At 43.7% G+C, this 17,862-nt stretch overlaps 1 protein-coding gene and 1 pseudogene across 1 annotated transcript in view; one reads left to right on the top strand and one right to left on the bottom strand.

The window, feature by feature from the left end:
- The window catches only part of Tspan33 (tetraspanin 33), a 31,051-nt gene extending 26,712 nt beyond the window's left edge, over window positions 1-4,339 (top strand). Inside the window, exon 8 of the mRNA XM_057789459.1 lies at window positions 4,195-4,339. Coding sequence (XP_057645442.1) covers window positions 4,195-4,227 — 33 coding nt within the window. The 3' untranslated portion in view covers window positions 4,228-4,339. The remainder of the gene's footprint in view (window positions 1-4,194) is intronic.
- Window positions 4,340-16,494: 12,155 nt separating this feature from the next.
- Window positions 16,495-16,880, bottom strand: LOC130885472 (40S ribosomal protein S15a-like; annotated as a pseudogene).
- Window positions 16,881-17,862: the final 982 nt, after the last annotated feature.

Below are 17,862 nucleotides of genomic sequence, written 5' to 3'. Positions count from 1 at the left end.
TCAACGGATTATCACAAACTTAGTGTTTCAGAACACAAATCTGTTATCATACGACTCTAGAAAACAGTCCCAAATGAGTCTGGCCAAGCTAGAATGAAAATGTGATCAGGACTCTACATTTTGGGGGCTCCAGGGAATGATCTGTGTTTTTTTTTTGTTGTTGTTGTTGTTGTTTTGGGTTTTTTTTCCCCCAGCTTCCAGAGACTACATGGGTCCTTGGCAGGTCCCCTTCCTCCTGCAGAATGAATCATTCCAGCTTCTGCCACTGCCTTTCCTTTTCTCTACCTCTCCCACCACCCTTCTTATAGGACCTTGTGATTCTCCAGGTTGACTGTCCCATTTTTAAACCCTTAACTTGGGGCCAGTTAGACGGCTCGGGATAAAAGCACTTGCTGCCAAGCCTGAGTTGGATGCCAAGAACCAAACAGTAGAAGGAAAGAACTTACTTTTGTAAGATAGCCCCTGACTGCCACACATAAGCCAGAAATGCCCCCGTGTGTATTGTGTGCCACACACAGTAAAGTAAGTAATGTAAGAGGTTAAAAATCCTTAGCTTAGCCGGGCGGTGGTGGCACACGCCTTTAATCCCAGCATTCAAGAGGCAGAGGTAGGCGGATCTCTGTGAGTTCGAGGCCAGCCTGGTCTACAAGAGCTAGTTCCAGGACAGGCACCAAAAACTACAGAGAAACCCTGTCTCGAAAATCCAAAAAAAAAAAAAAAAATTCTTAGCTTAACCACATCTCCAAAATTCCTTTCACCGTGAGATAGATAAAGACTGTAGGGCTTTGGACATAGGCATGCTGAGGGTGGCCATCGGTTAGCCCGTCACAGATCCCTCTTCTTGTCCTCTGCACAACTAGAGGAAGGCAGAGGATGAACAGAGTTGGCTACAGTCAAGAATGAGGTAGGAATTCTCTGGTCATCTCTATCACCCGATATGGACTGAGTGCTTACTGTGTATACATACGATGAAGGTCATAGTACATATGTAGTCTTCATCATAAGGCCAGATGTGTTAATAGGCCCAGAATCCATTTCAAAAAGAGAAACAGGCTGGGTACAGTGGTAAGCCTGGAGTCTCAGCTAGTCAAGAAGCTGACAGAGGAGCACTTGACGTCAGGACTTCTAGACTAGCCTGAGCAACATAACGAGACCCTCACAAATAGGGGGGATGCAGCGCAGCTACTCCCACCAGAGGAGTTCGAGTGTGTTTTTACAAAACCTCAGAAACATTTTATAAACACTCCATTCTCTCCAGAGTATGTTCGTAAGAAGTGGATACTTCAGATCGCTCAGAACTCAGCTTGCAGAGTTGCTGGAGGATGTGCTTGGGTTAGAACCCTTGGCCAGCAGTCATGAAATCCTACGAGCAAACCTACCCCGCCCCCCAAATCCTGCAAACATACAGAGTCATCTCACTCCTTGACAGGATCCCGATGAGCCAATCAGAGGAATCGAACCTAAAGATTCCAAAAATAATGTTCAATCATCAGTGCTCAATTTAATAAACAAAATGCAACATGACAATAAGAGGAACGCAAATCAGACAAATGGATTGCAGTATGGAAGACAACCAGTCTGTATCTTTTTAAAAAAAAAAAATTATTAGCTGGGCATGCCTTTAATCCTAGCACTTGGGAGGCAGAGACAGGCAGATCTCTGTGAATTTAAGGTCAATCTGGTCTCCAGAATGAGTTCCAAGATACACAGAGAAACCTTATCTCGAAAAAGCCATAAAATATATATTATTATATTATATTATATTATATATATTTTATGTGCTTTGGTGTTTTGCCATGGGTGTTGGGTCCCCTGGAACTGGAATTATAGACAGTTTTGAGCTGGGAATTGAAGAACCCGGGTCCTCTAGAAGGTGCTCTTAACCACTGAACCATCTCCAGCCCCCTATTTGTATCTTATACCACACAGTATAGTACATTCCAGAAGGTAAAAGAGCTAAATACTTTAAAGGGAAACCAGAAAAGAAGAAAGAGGAGAGTAGGAGAGACTGTATTTGTCCCAGGTCTATGGAAGTAGAAGGATAGCATCTCAGGGTATCGGCCCCACATCCTGTGATCCATCCTTCCTCGGGTCTTGAAGTGTCACATTTGTATGCTAAAATCTAGTCTGGCCAGGTTGTGCACACCTTTAATCCCAACACTTGGGAGGCAGAGGCAGGAGGATCTCTGAGTTCTGGGCCAGCTTGGTCTACAGAGCAAGTTCCAGGAAAGGCTCCAAAGCTCAACCCTGTCTTGAAAACAAAAAAAAAGACCTTGTCCCCTAGGCACAAAGGACTGGATCACACTGGGCACTGCATTGGTTTTCTAAATCTGCCACCACAAAATCTGCTACCACCAAAACTCACAATGCTTTAAGCACAGAAACTGTTGCTTCACCTTAGAGGCCAGAAGTGTAAACATCAGGTTTGCCTGGGTCACGTTCATCTGAAGCTTCAAGGTAAGAACCTTCTTTGCCTCTCCAGTTTCTGGAAGCCCTGGGCATTCCTTGGCTCAAAGGAGCATCATTGCAACCGCTTCGAATACTTACACGACCATCCTCATCTGCATCTGTCTGTGTCCCAGTTTCCCCCTCCCTACAGGGACCTAGTCCTTGAACTAAGGTTCCACTCTACTGTATTATGTCCTCATTACATCTGCAATGACCCTCTCCAAGAAAGGTCACGTTCTGAGTTGGGAGAGGTAGTGTGTCTTTTGTTTGTTTGTTTGTTTGTTTGGCTTTTGGATACAGGATTTCTCTGTGTATCTTTGAAGCCTGTCCTGGAACCTGTTTTGTAGACCGGGCTGGCCTCGAATTCACAGAGATTCACCTGCCTCTGCCTCTTAAGTACTGGGATTAAAGGCGTGCACCACCACCAGCCCAGCGGTAGTGTGTGTTTTTGGGAAGGGCACAGTTTAACCCCTATAGGGTACTTTATACAAATAATCCCAGAATCAATCTCTTCTTCTGGGACTTTGGCTTTGGGAATGAGACTCTAGTCCTGTAGGGAAGTGGAAGCTATTCCTGGACTAAGCAGCAGAGAATGTGCATTTACCAAGAGGGGAGAGAGAGATGAAGCAGAGCGGAGGTGGACAGAGAGGCAGAGATGGACCAGAGTAAGGAGCCTCCTGGAGCAGCTGACCCCCAAGCTGCCTCTCTGTAGCTCTCCTGCTTTTCTGCCTTGGGTTCCCTGAGGTGCCCTGTGTGCTCACAGAAGACCTTTTTCCTTGGCTCAAGGAAGCTCAACCTAGTTCCTCTTGCTTATAAACGAAATAATTTAAAGAAACTAGAAACAAATGAAAGGCTATGTTCATTTTCAATAGGTGCTCCAGTACTTTTTTCACGAACTTCATGCAAAAACCAAAGTTCCTGCCTTGCATCTTTGCAGGGAAGAAGACTAATATGGGTCTCAATGGGCAGAAATCAAGGTGTCAAAAGGGCTAAAGTCCTTTCTGGAATCTTGGCTCCTGGGCCACCTGCATTCCTTGGCTGGCAGCCCCTTCCTCCATCTTCAGAGTCAGCAATGTGGGGTTGGGTCCTTCTACTCCTCTCTCTGGTTCTGCAGCTAAGAAAAGTTTTCTATTTTTAAAGCTCGTATAATTAGCTTGGGCACATGTGCATAACCTAGTCCATTCTCTGCTCTCAGGAACCTCAGTCACTAATCGTACCCATTGACAAAGTCCCCTTTGCCATGTGGGGTAACATGGCTGGTTGTGTGTGATGGGGATTTAGGATGTGGAAATTTTTAGGGCTAATTATTTTGTCAAGCCCACAGTACAATAAAACTTACCATGAATGTTTGTTGCAGGCTAGAGACCAATGGTTTAACTGCCATGAACTGCTGCTTTTCCTTATGTAACTGCTTCCTTTCCTTGAACTGCTCCATTTAAAGTTCTTTCTGAGGAACACGGGGTCAACACTGTCATGATCCAGGCCCTTTTTTTCAGCTGCCTTTTCATAGTTAAAGTTTCAGAAAGACACCAAATGAAGACATATTCCCAGAAGGCCTGGTCAGAGCTAGAAAAAACAGAAAAAAAATGGGGTGTAATTTCTACCCCTGTTGCGAGGATTGGTTTGGGTGTCAACTTGACACAATATAGAATTGCTTGGGAAAGAAGTCTCAGTGAGACATTGCCTAGGTTAGGTCAGTCTGCTGGCGTACCTGTGAGGGATTTTAATTTGGGTTAATTTTTGTAGGAAAACCCACCCAATGTGGACAGCACCATTTGATCCGCTGGGCCTGGACTGAATGAAAAGGAGAGCATGAGCTGAACACTAGATGCTTGCCTTCGTCCCTTGCTCTCTGTCCCACTGTGAATGAACTGTGGCCCAGTCGCTTCAGGCTCCCAACATTTTGCTCCCCTGCCGTGACTGATGTGATGACCCGAAACTGTGAACCAAATAAACCCTTTCTCCCCAAGTCGCTTTTGCCGGGGTATTTGTTACAGCAAGAGGAAAGGGCACTTAAGATACTCACTGCCAAGCTGCATTTATTAAACGAAATTACTGAAGGGAAGAAATTTGTAAAGAAATTAAAATCTGACCAAGCATGGTGGCACATATCCGTAATCCCAGCAACTCTTGGCATGGAAGCTATCAGGAGTTCAATATTGCCTGGATACAAAGCCTGTCTCACACCGGAGAGGCTGAGAGCTCAGAAGCTGCTCAGGCCACGAGGCTGCAAGCTCCAGCAGTCCCAGTCTGGTGCTGAAGGCCAGGTGGGTTCCTGCAGAGTCATTGTCTTCAGGCCATGTGGGAAGCCCAAAGAAGCGAGGTTCTGACGTCAGGAAAGGAACGCAGCAATGATGGCAATAGCAGCTAGATATACGGACTCGCCAGGGAGATGTGGAGGCAATGGATCAACAAGCAAGGCTTTTCTTCCTTCCTTCCTTTTCTTTCCTTCCTTCCTTCCTTCTCCTCCCTCCCTCCCTCCCTCCCTCCCTCCCTCCCTCCTTCCCTCCTTCCTTCCTTCCTTTTTGGCAGAATCTCACTATGGTACTATGGTTGTCCTGGCTGGCCTGGTATTTGCTAACAGAGGCTAGGCCAGCTTTAAATTCAGTTTCCCTTCTGCCTCAGCATTCCAACTGCTAGGATCACAAGCATTTCCTCCAAACGCTCTGTCAAGAATAACGCCCCTCAGTGTACTCTTAGCCTTCAGGACTTCTGTGCAAAGCCTCCGTCCGTCTCCAGCTTTATACGTAGAGCGAGTGAGCTGTAACACATACTAGAATAAATCAGTTTTCTCTAGTTGAGTATAAGCTTAAAAGGGCAGAAGCTTGTCATGGTCTCTCCCTAGTACTCAAAAGGTACCTGGCATGTCGTGTTTGCTGAGTCAATACCCCAGTTTGCCTGCCTCCTTGTAGCGGTCTGTTCACTTAGCTAAGCCTTTTATCAAGACTTCCACTCCAGACTTAGTTCAGAGGGGATTTGCTATTTCTCTTTGCCTTGTTTGTTTGTTTGTTTTTTGAGGCAATGTCTCATGTAGCCCAGGCTAGCATCAAGCTCACTGTGTAGCTGAAGATGACTTTGTGTCCGCCATGTGTTTGTGGGTACCCACGGAAGCCAGGACAGCTCATTGCATCCCCTGGAGTTGGAGTTACAGGCAGTCATGAGCCATCTGATATGGGTGCTGGCAGTCAAACTCAGGTTTTCTACAAGAGCAGGAAGTGTTCTTAACCACGGAACTATCTCTATAGGTACTGTGGATATGATCTGCAGCACTAGAAGGAAAAAACAAAACAGAACGTCAACAACAACAAAAAGAAAAACCCACCTCAACTGTGTCATCATACAAGAAACACGGGTGTTGCCCTTTTGTGGCCACACCCATCCCTCCCTACCATCACTAACCCCTGGCAACCACTAATCTGTTTTCCATCTCTGTAATTACGCTACTCCACGAATGATACAGAAATGGAACAAGCCAGTAGGTATCCCTGTGAGACTTGCTTTTCCCCCACCCTATGTAATTCTTTTACCATCCATCCAAGCTGTTACTTATATCAATAACATTGTCCTTTTAAATTCTGGCGACTATGTCATTATAAGGATGGATGAATCCCAGTTCATTTAGCCACTCAGCCATTACAGGATACTTGGCTGGTTTCCAGTTTGGAGCTCTTACAAATAAAATTGCTATGAACATTTGTATACAAGTTCCTGCATGAAAATGAACCTTCATATCTCTTGGAAAAATGCCCAGGAATATATATATATATGGTATTTTTGCTTGTTTGGGTTATTTGTTGTTTGATTTGATTTCGGAAACAGACAAATGTTTTTCCAAATGGTGTCATTTTGTGTTCACCAACAGTGTGAGTGTGAGTGACACCATTTCTCTGCAGCTTTGTTAAATACGATGGATGTGTGTAACCCAGGGCCTCATACATGCGGAGCAGACATTCTGCAAATTTTTATAAGTGTGTGGTGATGTCTCATTATGACTTAATTTACATTTCTCTAACGGCTACTGATGCTGGATTTTCGTTTATCTGACATCTAAATGTTCTTTCTCTCTTCTTTTTTTTTCCCTCCTGATTCTTTCTTCTCTCCTTCCCCTACCTCATTAGGATCTTGTTATGTTGGTCAGGCTGCTTTTGAATTTGTGGGAAGTGAGTGCTCTTCCTCAGCCTCCCACATAGCAGGGACCACAGAGCGTACTTCCATACCCAGCTGTTACTTATTCTCTTGATATGCATGTTGTTCATTCATTGAATTTGTAATTGAATTGTTTGATTTTGTTTTGTGAAAAAGTCCCATATATCACAAACTAGCCTCAGATTTGATATATGTCCAAGGATAACCATGAAGATCTTTCTGCCTATACCTCTTGAGTCCTAGGATTACGTATGTGTGCCACCTCTCTGCTTTAGAGTTGCTGGATTTTTTAAATGTCATTTCACAAGTTCTTTCTTTCTTTCTTTCTTTCTTTCTTTCTTTCTTTCTTTCTTTCTTTCTTTCTTTCTTTCTTTCTTTCTTTCTTTCTTTGATTCTTTCTTTCTTTTTGTTTTTTGTGCTTATTTATCCAAGACAGGGTTTCTCTGTGTAGTCCTGGCTGTCTAGGAACTCTCTCCGTAGACCAAGCTGGCCTTGAACTCAGGATCAACCTGCCTCTGCCTTCTGAGTGCTGGAATTAAAGGTGTGCCCCACCATCGCCCAGCACAAGCTCTTCATGTGTAGCTCAGACACGAGGCTTTGTTGAACGTGTAATATGTACGTATTTCCTCTCAGGAGGCAAGTTTTCTTTGCATCTTGTTCATTTAGTTTTTTGTTTTATTTTAGACAAGGTTTCTCTGTGCAGCCCTGGTTGTCCTGGAACTCTCTCTGTAGATCAAGCTCTCTGCTCCCAAAGTGCTAAAAGCATGTGTCACCGTGCCTGATTTAATTTTGTTTTTAATTGTGTATGTGTGTATGTCTGTGCTGATGCCTATAGAGGCCAGAAGGAGTCACATCCTTCTGGAGCTTTTGTTTCCAGGCAGTTGTGAGTCATTCAACATGGGTGCTGAGACTCAAACTCGGGTCCTCTATAAGAGCAGTCCATGTTCTTAACCAATGAACCATCTCTCTAGCCTCTCTTTTCATTCTTTTAACAGTGTCTCTTGCAGAGTTAAAAAAAAAAAAGTTTAATCTCTCAGTACCTTACCAACATCAGAGTTTAAAAAAAAATTTAACCTCTCAGTACCTTACCAACATCAGAGTTAAAAAAAAAGTTTAATCTCTCAGTACCTTACCAACATCAGCGTTCTGTCTTCTGCCTCATGCTTCTGGTGTCAATTTGCGGAAAGACTGTAAGAGCCATTGTGGCTGGAAGACACCAAAGAAACAAGACTTTCTAGACACAGCAAGACACAGCAAGTTCATGATGCGCACATGAACTCGCAGAGGCTGTGCGTGGCAGCATGCACACAGCCTGCACAGGTCTAAGTCAGATGAAGGTCCCAGAGCAGAGAGAGAACGTGGATTCACTTTCTCTGGGTTAGTGGGCCCTAAAGCAGAAGCGATGTCTAGTTGATAACTACTCAAAAAGGAAAACAGTTTTCTCCAATGGAGCCTCGCTGGGTATACAAACCACTCCTAAGGACCTGCAGTCGACGGCCAGCACGGATGAAATCAATCCTATTTTCAGTTTTTTGTTTTGTTTTTATTTTTGTCTCATAATGCTTGTTTGGGGATTTTCCCCTCACCTACAGATCTTTTGCTTTATATTATGGTTTCTGATTTTGTGTCTTCATGGGATTTCTGTGTATGTTAATGTGTGTGTCTCTGTGTTAATATGTGTTTCTTGTACTCTTTCTTTGGTTCTTTTTTCTCCCTTTGTCCTATTCAAATTAGTTTGTTTTTATTTTATCTTCCTTTTTTAACTCCTGTTTGTTTTCTAATGAAAGACAGAGCTAGAGCGAGAGTGAGAGAGAAAGAGAGAGAGATTTGATTCTCAGCACCCACATGGTATCTCATAAAACTGACCTCTCTGACTTCTCCAGGCATCATGCAAAACACCTATCTATACACATAAAATATGAATAAATAAATAAATATTCATGGGTTTATTTTTGTTGTTGTTTTGATTTGGTTTGGTTTTTCGAGACAGGGTTTCTCTGTAGCTTTGGAGCCTGTCCTGGAACTCTCTCTGTAGACCAGGCTGGTCCCGAACTTACAGAGATCCACCTGTCTCTGACTGAGTTCTGGGATTAAAGGTGTGTGCCACCACTGCCCAGCTTGTTATGTATATATATATTAACCAGAGACCAACCAGATGTGGTGGCGCACGCCTTTAATCCCAGCACTCTGGAGGTAGAAGCAGGAGGATCTCTGTGAGTTCAAGGTCAACCTGGACTATGTAGTGAATTCCAAGCCAGTCAGGGCTGCAAGCGTGAGACCTTGTTGTTTGGGTAAAGGGCCCACTCCAGCCCCTGGTGCTCATGCATCCAAAGAGTCTGAGATGTTCGGGTGAAAGCATCACTCCAGCCCCTGGCATCCATATACTCAAAGAGTCTGGAATGTCCAGTTGGAAGCTCTACCCCAAGCCCAGTGCCCCCTTGGTGTTGTCTCAGTCCAGACTCCGCCCCTGAGAAAGTCCGCCAAACGACGACCCCTCCCCAGAGATGCTCAAGACCACTCCAGAGGGTATTAAACTGCTCCCCAGAGAAGAACCACGTGGTTTCCAGTCTTCCTTTCCTATCAACTGTCTCAGTGGTAGAGCACTCATCTAGCATATGGGAGGTCCTGGGCTCAGTCCCCAGTAGCGCAGACAGACAAGATCTCAGCTACCCTAAAGTCTTCCAACTTCTAAAAACTCAAATTTTAGAGTAAACTTACATCTGCAGAGAAACTTGATGAGATCTTTTAGAACTGAGAACAATATTTAGAGAAAAAAAATTCTGTTTACAAGAATATGATTAGCTGACTGCTCACAATGTCTTGGCATTTTATAGCAATCCCAACAGCGCTTGGTTTGTCCCTTTGGATAAATTCTGCTTTTGTAAATTCCTCTCTGTCGTAAATACCAGCCCCACAGTTCGTCTCCATAGCATCTTGTCTTCTAGTGGCGCATAACTGAGGAACGATTGCTAACAGCCAGAATAAACTATTCCCAACTGGGAAGAATTTTAGAATTGAAGGAATCTCATGTAATTTACTCTCCGGCAAGAGGAGCTTCCTGCAGAAGCCCGATTAAGAGACTCAGGCCACAGATGCTGTGGAAATTCTGCCATTGTCACTCTCTGGCCAGGCAAGGACTCTAAACTCAACTGTCCTTGGAGCTGTCAGCTCCCTGCTGTGATGAAACAAGAGGTCTTGGAAATCAATTTAGAGAAAAAAAAGGAAGTCCTTGCCACATCAAGTCGCTAATCCATGAACATGGTATGTCTGTCTAAGAGGAGTTGCCTTTGACTCCTTTCTTTAACATTAAAAATTCTTCATCATAAAAAAAATTCATAAAAAAGCTGGGCGGTGGTGGTGCACGCCTTTAATCCCAGCACTCAGGAGGCAGAGGCAGGTGGATCTCTGTGAGTTCGAGGCCAGCCTGGTCTATGAGAGCTAGTTCCAGGACAGGCTCCAAAGCTACAGAGAAACCCTGTCTCTAAAAACAAAACAAAACAAAACAAACAAACAAACCAAAAAAGTTCTTCATCATATAGATTCTGTATATGTTTTGTTAGGTGTATAGTTAACTTTTCTTTTTGTTTTGTTCTTTTGAGACAGGGTCTTATGAAGTACAAGGTGGCCTCAAACTGACAAGGTAGCTGAGGAAGATCTTGACCTCTGTGCTACCTGTTTCCATCTACCACGTGCTGGGATTACAGATGTGTACCATCCTGGCCAGTCATTCAGTGTCGAGAGTGAAGCTCAGGGCCCCGTGGATGCTAGGCAAGCTCTCTACCATTTGAGCTACAGGCACAGACTTCCCTCTTTTTAATGAACTTGTTTGTTGTCAAGTTTAAAGTTCTGTACGTGCTCTCAATATTAGTACCTAGTACTAGATGCATGTTTTATAAAATTTCCTCTAATTCTATAGGTTTTTCCATTTTCTTGACAGTGTCCTTTGATTTGCACAAGTTATTTTTTTTTTGTTACTTTTTTGAAACATGATCTGTTTCAAATTTACTATATAGTCAAGGATAAACTTGAACTTCTGATCCCCTTGCTGCCACTTCCCAAGTACCAGAATTATATCATATAGAATATACTATATGTATATGTGTAACTATATGTATACATATATGTAGGTGGAGTTTTCTGTCCCGCCACTCAGCTCTCAAATCACAGCATGGAGACTTATTGTTAATTATGAAAGCTTGGTTGGCAGCTTCTGCTTGTTTATCTGTGTATCCCTGACTGTCCTAGAACTTGCTCTGTCTACAGAGCCTGGCCTGGAACTCACAGAGATCTGCCTGCCTCTGCCTCCCAAGTGCTGCAATTAATGGCGTGTGTGCGCTTCCACACCCTTAGGCTTGTTTCTAACTAGCTCTTATAACTTAAATTAACTTCATTTCATTAATCTACATTCTTTTCATGCCTTAGTTTCCTTTGTTTTGTAAGGCCCATGCTGCTTGCTCTGAGTCCTGGTGTCTCCCCGTGACTCTGCCCTTCTCCCCAGTGTTTTCTCTGCCCCCCCCAAATCCTGCCTAGCCATTGGCTGTTCAGCTTCTTATTAAACCAATCAGAGTGACAAATATCACAGTAAGCAAAAAGATTATTCCACAACATATATAGTTATGTACATTAAATTTGTGTGTTGCTTGCCGGGCGATGGTGGCGCACACCTTTAATCCCAGCACTTGGGAGGCAGAGGCAGGCGGATCTCTGTGAGTTCGAGGTCAGCCTGGTCTACAAGAGCTAGTTCCAGGACAGACACCAAAGCTACAGAGAAATCTTGTCTCGAAAAACCATAAATAAATAAATAAATAAATAAATAAATAAAGTTTGTGTGTTGCTGGAGATCAAGCCCAGGGCTTTCTTTGTACATGAGAAGCAAGCACTCTACCAATTAAGTTACATCCCAAGACCTGCCGTTATAATAACAATTGTTATTATTGTTTTGGTGTTGGGTGTTGAAACTTGAGCCTTGTAAATGCTAGGCACATGTTCTACCATTGAGCTATTCCTCCAGGCCCCAAAGCTCTTAATTTTGATAAAGTCCAGTCTATTTGATTTTTCTTTCATTGCCTATACTTTTGGTATCATGGCCATGGAATTTCCATTGCCAAATCAAATACCAGGCAGATTCTCTCTAAGATTTGAGGAGTTTGCTCCATTTTGAGGTTGTGCAGATGTGTGTGTCTATATGTGTGCAGATGTGTGTCTGTGTGCGTGCAGATGTGTGTCTGTGTGTGTGCAGATGTGTGTGTCTGTGTGTGTACAGATGTGTGTGTCTGTGTGTGTGCATGTGTACATTAATTTTTTTGTGTGGTGCTGTAAAAAAAAAGCAGGTATAACTGATTAAATTATACAGAAGGGAGTTTCGTTCTGGCTCTTTGGGCGTCCCAATCATGCTGTGTCATATCGCAAGAGAATGTACTGGATGGGGAGAAAGGGAGGGGCCATGAGAAGACAGTGCAAGGGAGAAGGCTGTGGAAGTTGAACTTGGTTTAGAACAACCTTCCCGACCCAGCTCCACCAGACCTGACCCAGCTTCAAAGAAGAAAGCATCGCTGAGAACACATGGATGTACTCATGACAGTGGGGCCTCCTGACTACACATCTCTTAGTGGCCCCAGCACCTCATCATTACACCCTTGCACCACCTCATCACCACACCAGAATGTTCAGTGAGGTGCAGGCCTCGGTGTGAATTTTGGCAGAGATAAACCACGTTAAAAACACACACCGTCGGGTAACAGGCCAGCTCCATTCTTTTGCACAGGACTGTCGGGTTTCCCCAGCACTCTTTGTTGAAAAGATCTCTTTTTTCACGAACTGCTGAAAACAAATGGACAAAGTAGGCAAGGTGTTACACACGTTTAATGCCAGCATTTGTGAGGAAGAGGAAGGCCTACTTCACACAGAGAGGTTCAGGTCAGACAGGGATATATGCTGAGACCGTGTCTCAAATGACCAATTAAAGAAAAACAATATAGCCATAGATGTAAGGGTTTTATTTCTAAGGTTTTTATTCCAGTCTGTATGTCTAGTCTATTGCATGTCTGTCCTATTCTGATACCACTTTCTCCCAACCCCCGCCCAGACAGCGTTTCTCTGTAGCTCTCTGTCCTGGAACTCACACTGTAGACCAAGCTGGCCTCGAACTCACAGAGATCCACCTGCCTCTGCCTCCCAAGTGCTGGGATTAAGGGTGTGCACCACCACTGCCCTGCCCACTTTCTTTTTTTTTAAAGGACTTCTTTATTTGGGGCTGGAGAGGTGGCTCAGTGGTGAGAACAATTGCCCCTTTTTCAGAGAACCAAGTTCAATTCCCAGCATCACATAGCGACTCATACCTGGCCATGACTGTAGTTCTTCCTCTTTTGGTCTCTCTGGGCACCAGGAATGTACATGGCACACAGAAACATGTGCCCATACAGGTAAAAGATAAAAAGATTTGCTTTTATCTATTTACTTTTAGGAGTTTCGCACTGGTTGACTGCATGTCCTTATGTGCAGCACTGTGCGTACCTGGTGTTGAGTTCAGCCGAGGCTGTCCCATCCCCTGCCACGGGAGTTCCGGATGGTTGTCAGCCACCGTGTGAGCTCTTCACTGTTGAGCTGTCTCTCCACACTTCCCCTCTCCATGGTGTTTTAATTAGAAGAGCTTTGACGTTGAGAAGAGTGACTCCCCCAATCTGGTTGCTCGGAGCCCCTTGATTAATTAGTTTTCAGTACTGGGAATTCTCCCCAGAGCCTTGAATACGCTAGGTAAGCATTCTACCTCTGAACTGCAGTCCTAGCTAGTACTTAAAAAAATGTTTAGTTCTTTTACTTTTTAAGATGAAGTCTTTCCCAGATTAGCCTTGAAGTTTCTCTGCAGTCCAGACAGACCTTGTTTTATAATCTTTACACCTCAGCCTCCTGGGAGTTGACATTACAGGCCTGGGATACAAGGTCTGGAAAAGTTGTTGAATTTTTTTTTTAGGGAAAATGTCAAATCTGTAGTTCTTCTCATGCAGTATTAATACCTTAACCATGATGAGATTTCCTACTTTGATCACTGATTTAAGGCTTTTTAAATTCCTTTCATTATATTTTGAGTTTTAAATATCTATTCATTTATTTTATGTGTATGCATGTGTGCCAGAGTGTGTATATATGTGTACCATGTGCGTGCTGGAACTCAAGGAAATCACAAGACTACATGAGGATTCCTGGAACTGGAGTTGGTTCACCATATGGGTGCTGGGAATTGAACCTTGGTCTTTTCAAGAACAAACGCTCTTAACTGTTGAGATGCCTCTTCAGGCCCTGTTTTGTGGGGTTTTTGTTTTTTGTTTTTTTTTTTGTTTGTTTGTTTGTTTTTTCGAGACAGGGTTTCCCTATGTAACTCTAGCTGTCTCGGAACTAGCTCAGTAGACCAAGCTGATCTCGAACTCAGAGATCCACCTGCCTCTGCCTCCCCAGTGCTGGGTTTAAAGGTGTGTACCACCGCTCGGCTATTTTATGGTTTTGTATGTTACAGGTCTTTCAATTTCCTTGATCAGAATTACTCAAAATTCTTTAATTCTTTTAGATGTTATTATGAATATAATCACTCTTTTAATTTCCTATCAGGGTTGGTCATTTCTGCTTTATAGGAACACAACTGATAATTTCTTTATTTTTGGAAAGGAAGAAAGAATGGCCCAGAAGTTACCCACTAGGACTCAGTTAGCAATGGCTAGTACACATCTTCAGTTTCTAATCTATGTTGCTAAGCCCTCTGAGGTTGCTTCCTCGGCTTGTTTTCATTTTGCCTCTTCCCTATGCTCAATGCTCTTATCTGAAAACCAAGAAACACTAGAAAAGGAAAGAACTGGAAAATGCAACAGTTCTGCTCCAGGTTCTGGCCCATCAACAGCTGAACTGTAAGGAGGTACCGTGGTCTCAAGGATATCCACGGAGACCCGACAGATAGGTTTACGTCAAACCTGTCTGAGCAAAGGGCCCTACGGCAAATCACAAAAAGTCATCAGTGATTACATGACCTCAGACTGCCAAGATATTTGAAGAGACTGACTCAGAAATCAAGAAGCTACACGTAGCAAATCAAGTCCTGTAACGCCTTGGTAACCTCGGGCAGCTTCTCTGGCCCTGACAACAGAATTGTTCCAGGACATGTAGACAGGGCTAAGACTCTTGAATTGGCATCTTAGCTCCATGCTGCAGATGGGAGCACAAGACATACAGACAAACTTTCAGCAGGCTTTTGACAGTTTTGGTCTTCAGGGAAGGGCTGGGCCAACTTGAACAAATGGAGTGCTATTGAAGGGCCACCAGGACATCTCCTCAGTTCTCGATGAACACCCTCCTTTTCCACAGCCTCTTTCTGCTTCCTTCTGTCTAGGGAGTAACACTTGGCTGTGTGGCCATGTATGAGCACTTGGTTCAGTAGCTGTGGACAGCACTGTTAGGATAGCACCGCTGGCATTTCCTCTGCCTGCCTTCCTGCTTCCTTTTGTTAGGTCAACAGAGTCCCCCAAAAAATAAACCCTGAAGTCTGGTGAATGGAATCATGTACACACTGTGAAAGCTGAGAAATAAAACTATCTTTAACCTCTCTCAGCCGGGCGGTGGTGGCGCACACCTTTAATCCCAGCACTCGGGAGGGAGAGACAGGCGGATCTCTGTGAGTTCGAGGCCAGCCTGGTCTACAAGAGCTAGTTCCAGGACAGGCTCCAAAGCTACAGAGAAATCCTGTCTCAAAACACACACACACACACATACACACACACACAACCTCTCTCTTTAGAGAAGAATATTTATACTGGCTCAGAGAAACATCTTAAGCTCTTTTTTGAAAAAAAAATTTATTATTTTATGTGTATGAATGTTTTGCTTGCATGTGTGCCTATGAACCACTTGTGTGGTGCCTGCAGAAGCCAGTAAAGGATGTCAGATGCCCTGGAACTGGAGTTACACATGACTGTGAGCTGCCATGTGGTACTGGTAATTGTACCTTGGTCCTCTGGAAGAGCAGCTGGTGTGCTTAACTGCTGAGCCATCTTTATACCTTCTGCCCTAAAGCTGTTCTCAATTCCTTCTTCTAGCCATGCCTACAATCTCAACATTCAGGAGTTGAGGCAGGAGAAGTGCCAAGAGTTCAACGGCAACCAGGCTATATAGCAAGATTCTATTACCAAAAAACAAAACTAAAACAACCCTCTTCTCTCTTTTTTCCTTTTCTTCCTTCCTTCTTTCTTTCCTTCCTTCCATTTTATGTTTTTTTTTTAAAAATACTTTTTAATGATTTATCTAACTTTATTTTTATACGCATTTGTGTGAAGGTGTCAGATCTCGTGGAACTGCATTTTCAGACAGTTGTGAGCTGCCATATGGGTGCTGGGAATTGAACCCAGGTCCTTTGGAAGAGCAGTCAGTGCTCTTAACCACTGAGCCATCTCTCCAGCCCCCCCCCCACGCCTTTTTATATTTTTTTTTAGAAGATGAGTCTCAGGAAGTCCAGGCTCATCTCTAGCTCATTATATGGCCAAGGATGACTTTGAACTCCTGGTTTTCCCACCTCCACTTCCCAAGTACTAACACCTTAGGCGTGTGCCACCATGCTTAACCATGAATTTTCCTCATCCCTACCAAGAAATCCCAGACAAGGAATGGTAAAGCCTTCCTTCATAGCTTGAAGAAGGACCTTTGGGCAATTTTATGCTATGTGTGTACACACATGCAAGTGTGTGTGTGAGAGAGAAAGAGAAACAGAGAGAGAGAGAGAGAGAGCTGTGACTGCAGAGGTTAAAAGAAGGCATTCAATCTGCTGGACCTGCTGATATTATAAAGCAGAGACAAGTGACTATTACAGGGCATGTGGAGTCCCCCCCCCACCGTGAACGCTTTTGATTTATGTGTTTTACATCTCTAGAAAAAGAATCCCAGCATTTTTCCTCCTGTGTTTTCGTCTTGCCACTTCATGGTCCATGATGCCAGCTGAGGTTGTCAGTATAATGAAGCCAAACTGGCGGGATGGGAGCAGACTGTTCTACCACTTTTCTAGGTTTCTGAGTTGCACATCAAATCTCGGGCTGGTCACTCCACACTTGTTCAACCTGCCTGTGAGGTTCACAACGATTTTCCTCACTCTGTGGTCAGCGGCGATTTCAGATTCACCAACACAACCAGGCTTCATCACCATGGCAAGGAACTGAAGCTTTGGAGCAGGGCCTGATGGGGCCCTGGTGTCTGCCTCTTCTCTCAGTATTGTTGATGCCCCTGAGAACATCAGCCAGGTTATTCACGGGCACCATGGTGACGGCACGAAAAGATTTTAATGTATAGAGCGCTGAATATTTGAGAAACAGCCTCCGGCCTTCAAAGCTCTCATGATCCTGGATATAGTGATGCACACCTTTAATCCCAGCACCCAGGAGACCAAAGTAGGCAGATCTGAATTCAAGGCCAACTTGGTCTAAGTAGCAAGTTCCAGGCCAGCTAAGGATACACAGTGAGAGCCAATCTCAAAAAAACAAAACTATCCCCGGTAACAACCAGCCAGAAAATAAGTAGAGGAAGTTCACAAAGTAGAGTGTAAAGTGATTTAGGCTCCAAGGCAGTTTTCTGTACAGCACAGACGGAGAGGTTATATCAGCCATTTCATTTTTATCACAGGGAAAAAAAAATCCTGAAGATCATTACGTTTCAAATTATTTTTCCCGTGGGGATGTTATGCCCTAAGGACATAGTCTATTTTACTTTTTTCCATAAATTACAAATGACTGCCCTCCCATGGTCCCTTGCCTCCAGCTTGTGTTATCATCACATCACCTTATTAGTTATGAATGATTACTATCACTCCCCATATCATTTGCATTTTTATTACTGATAAAAGTAAATATTAATATCTCTATCATGTGAGGTTTTTTTATCAATAAGCTTCCCTGTTTATCCTCAACTACATCCAGTTACCAGGACAACCATGCTCTCAGCTGTAGCCATGGATTCCCAACATGTATTGTCTTTGTCGGTTTCTCTCTTTCTTTCTGGTCCCTCCTAGTCACACTTCAGTAATGTGGGTTCAAATCCCACATCATCCAATTCTCACACTGATTTCTCTTTGCTATAAATTCCCATGACACACTCAAATATACCTCATTTTAAGTAGCTAATCAAGTGATCAATATGTATATACTAAATGAGCTAAATGAATATACTATATGAGCTAAATGCTATGTGGATACAAAGAATATAAGAAGATAAGGTCCCTGCACTGGAGGAAAAAACTTGGCTGCT

This window comes from Chionomys nivalis, chromosome 1, assembly GCF_950005125.1.
Source record: "Chionomys nivalis chromosome 1, mChiNiv1.1, whole genome shotgun sequence".
In the NCBI taxonomy this organism is placed as follows: Eukaryota; Metazoa; Chordata; class Mammalia; order Rodentia; family Cricetidae; genus Chionomys; species Chionomys nivalis.
Note: the sequence above shows the minus strand (reverse complement) of the source record. Positions and strands in the feature narration are given on the sequence as shown.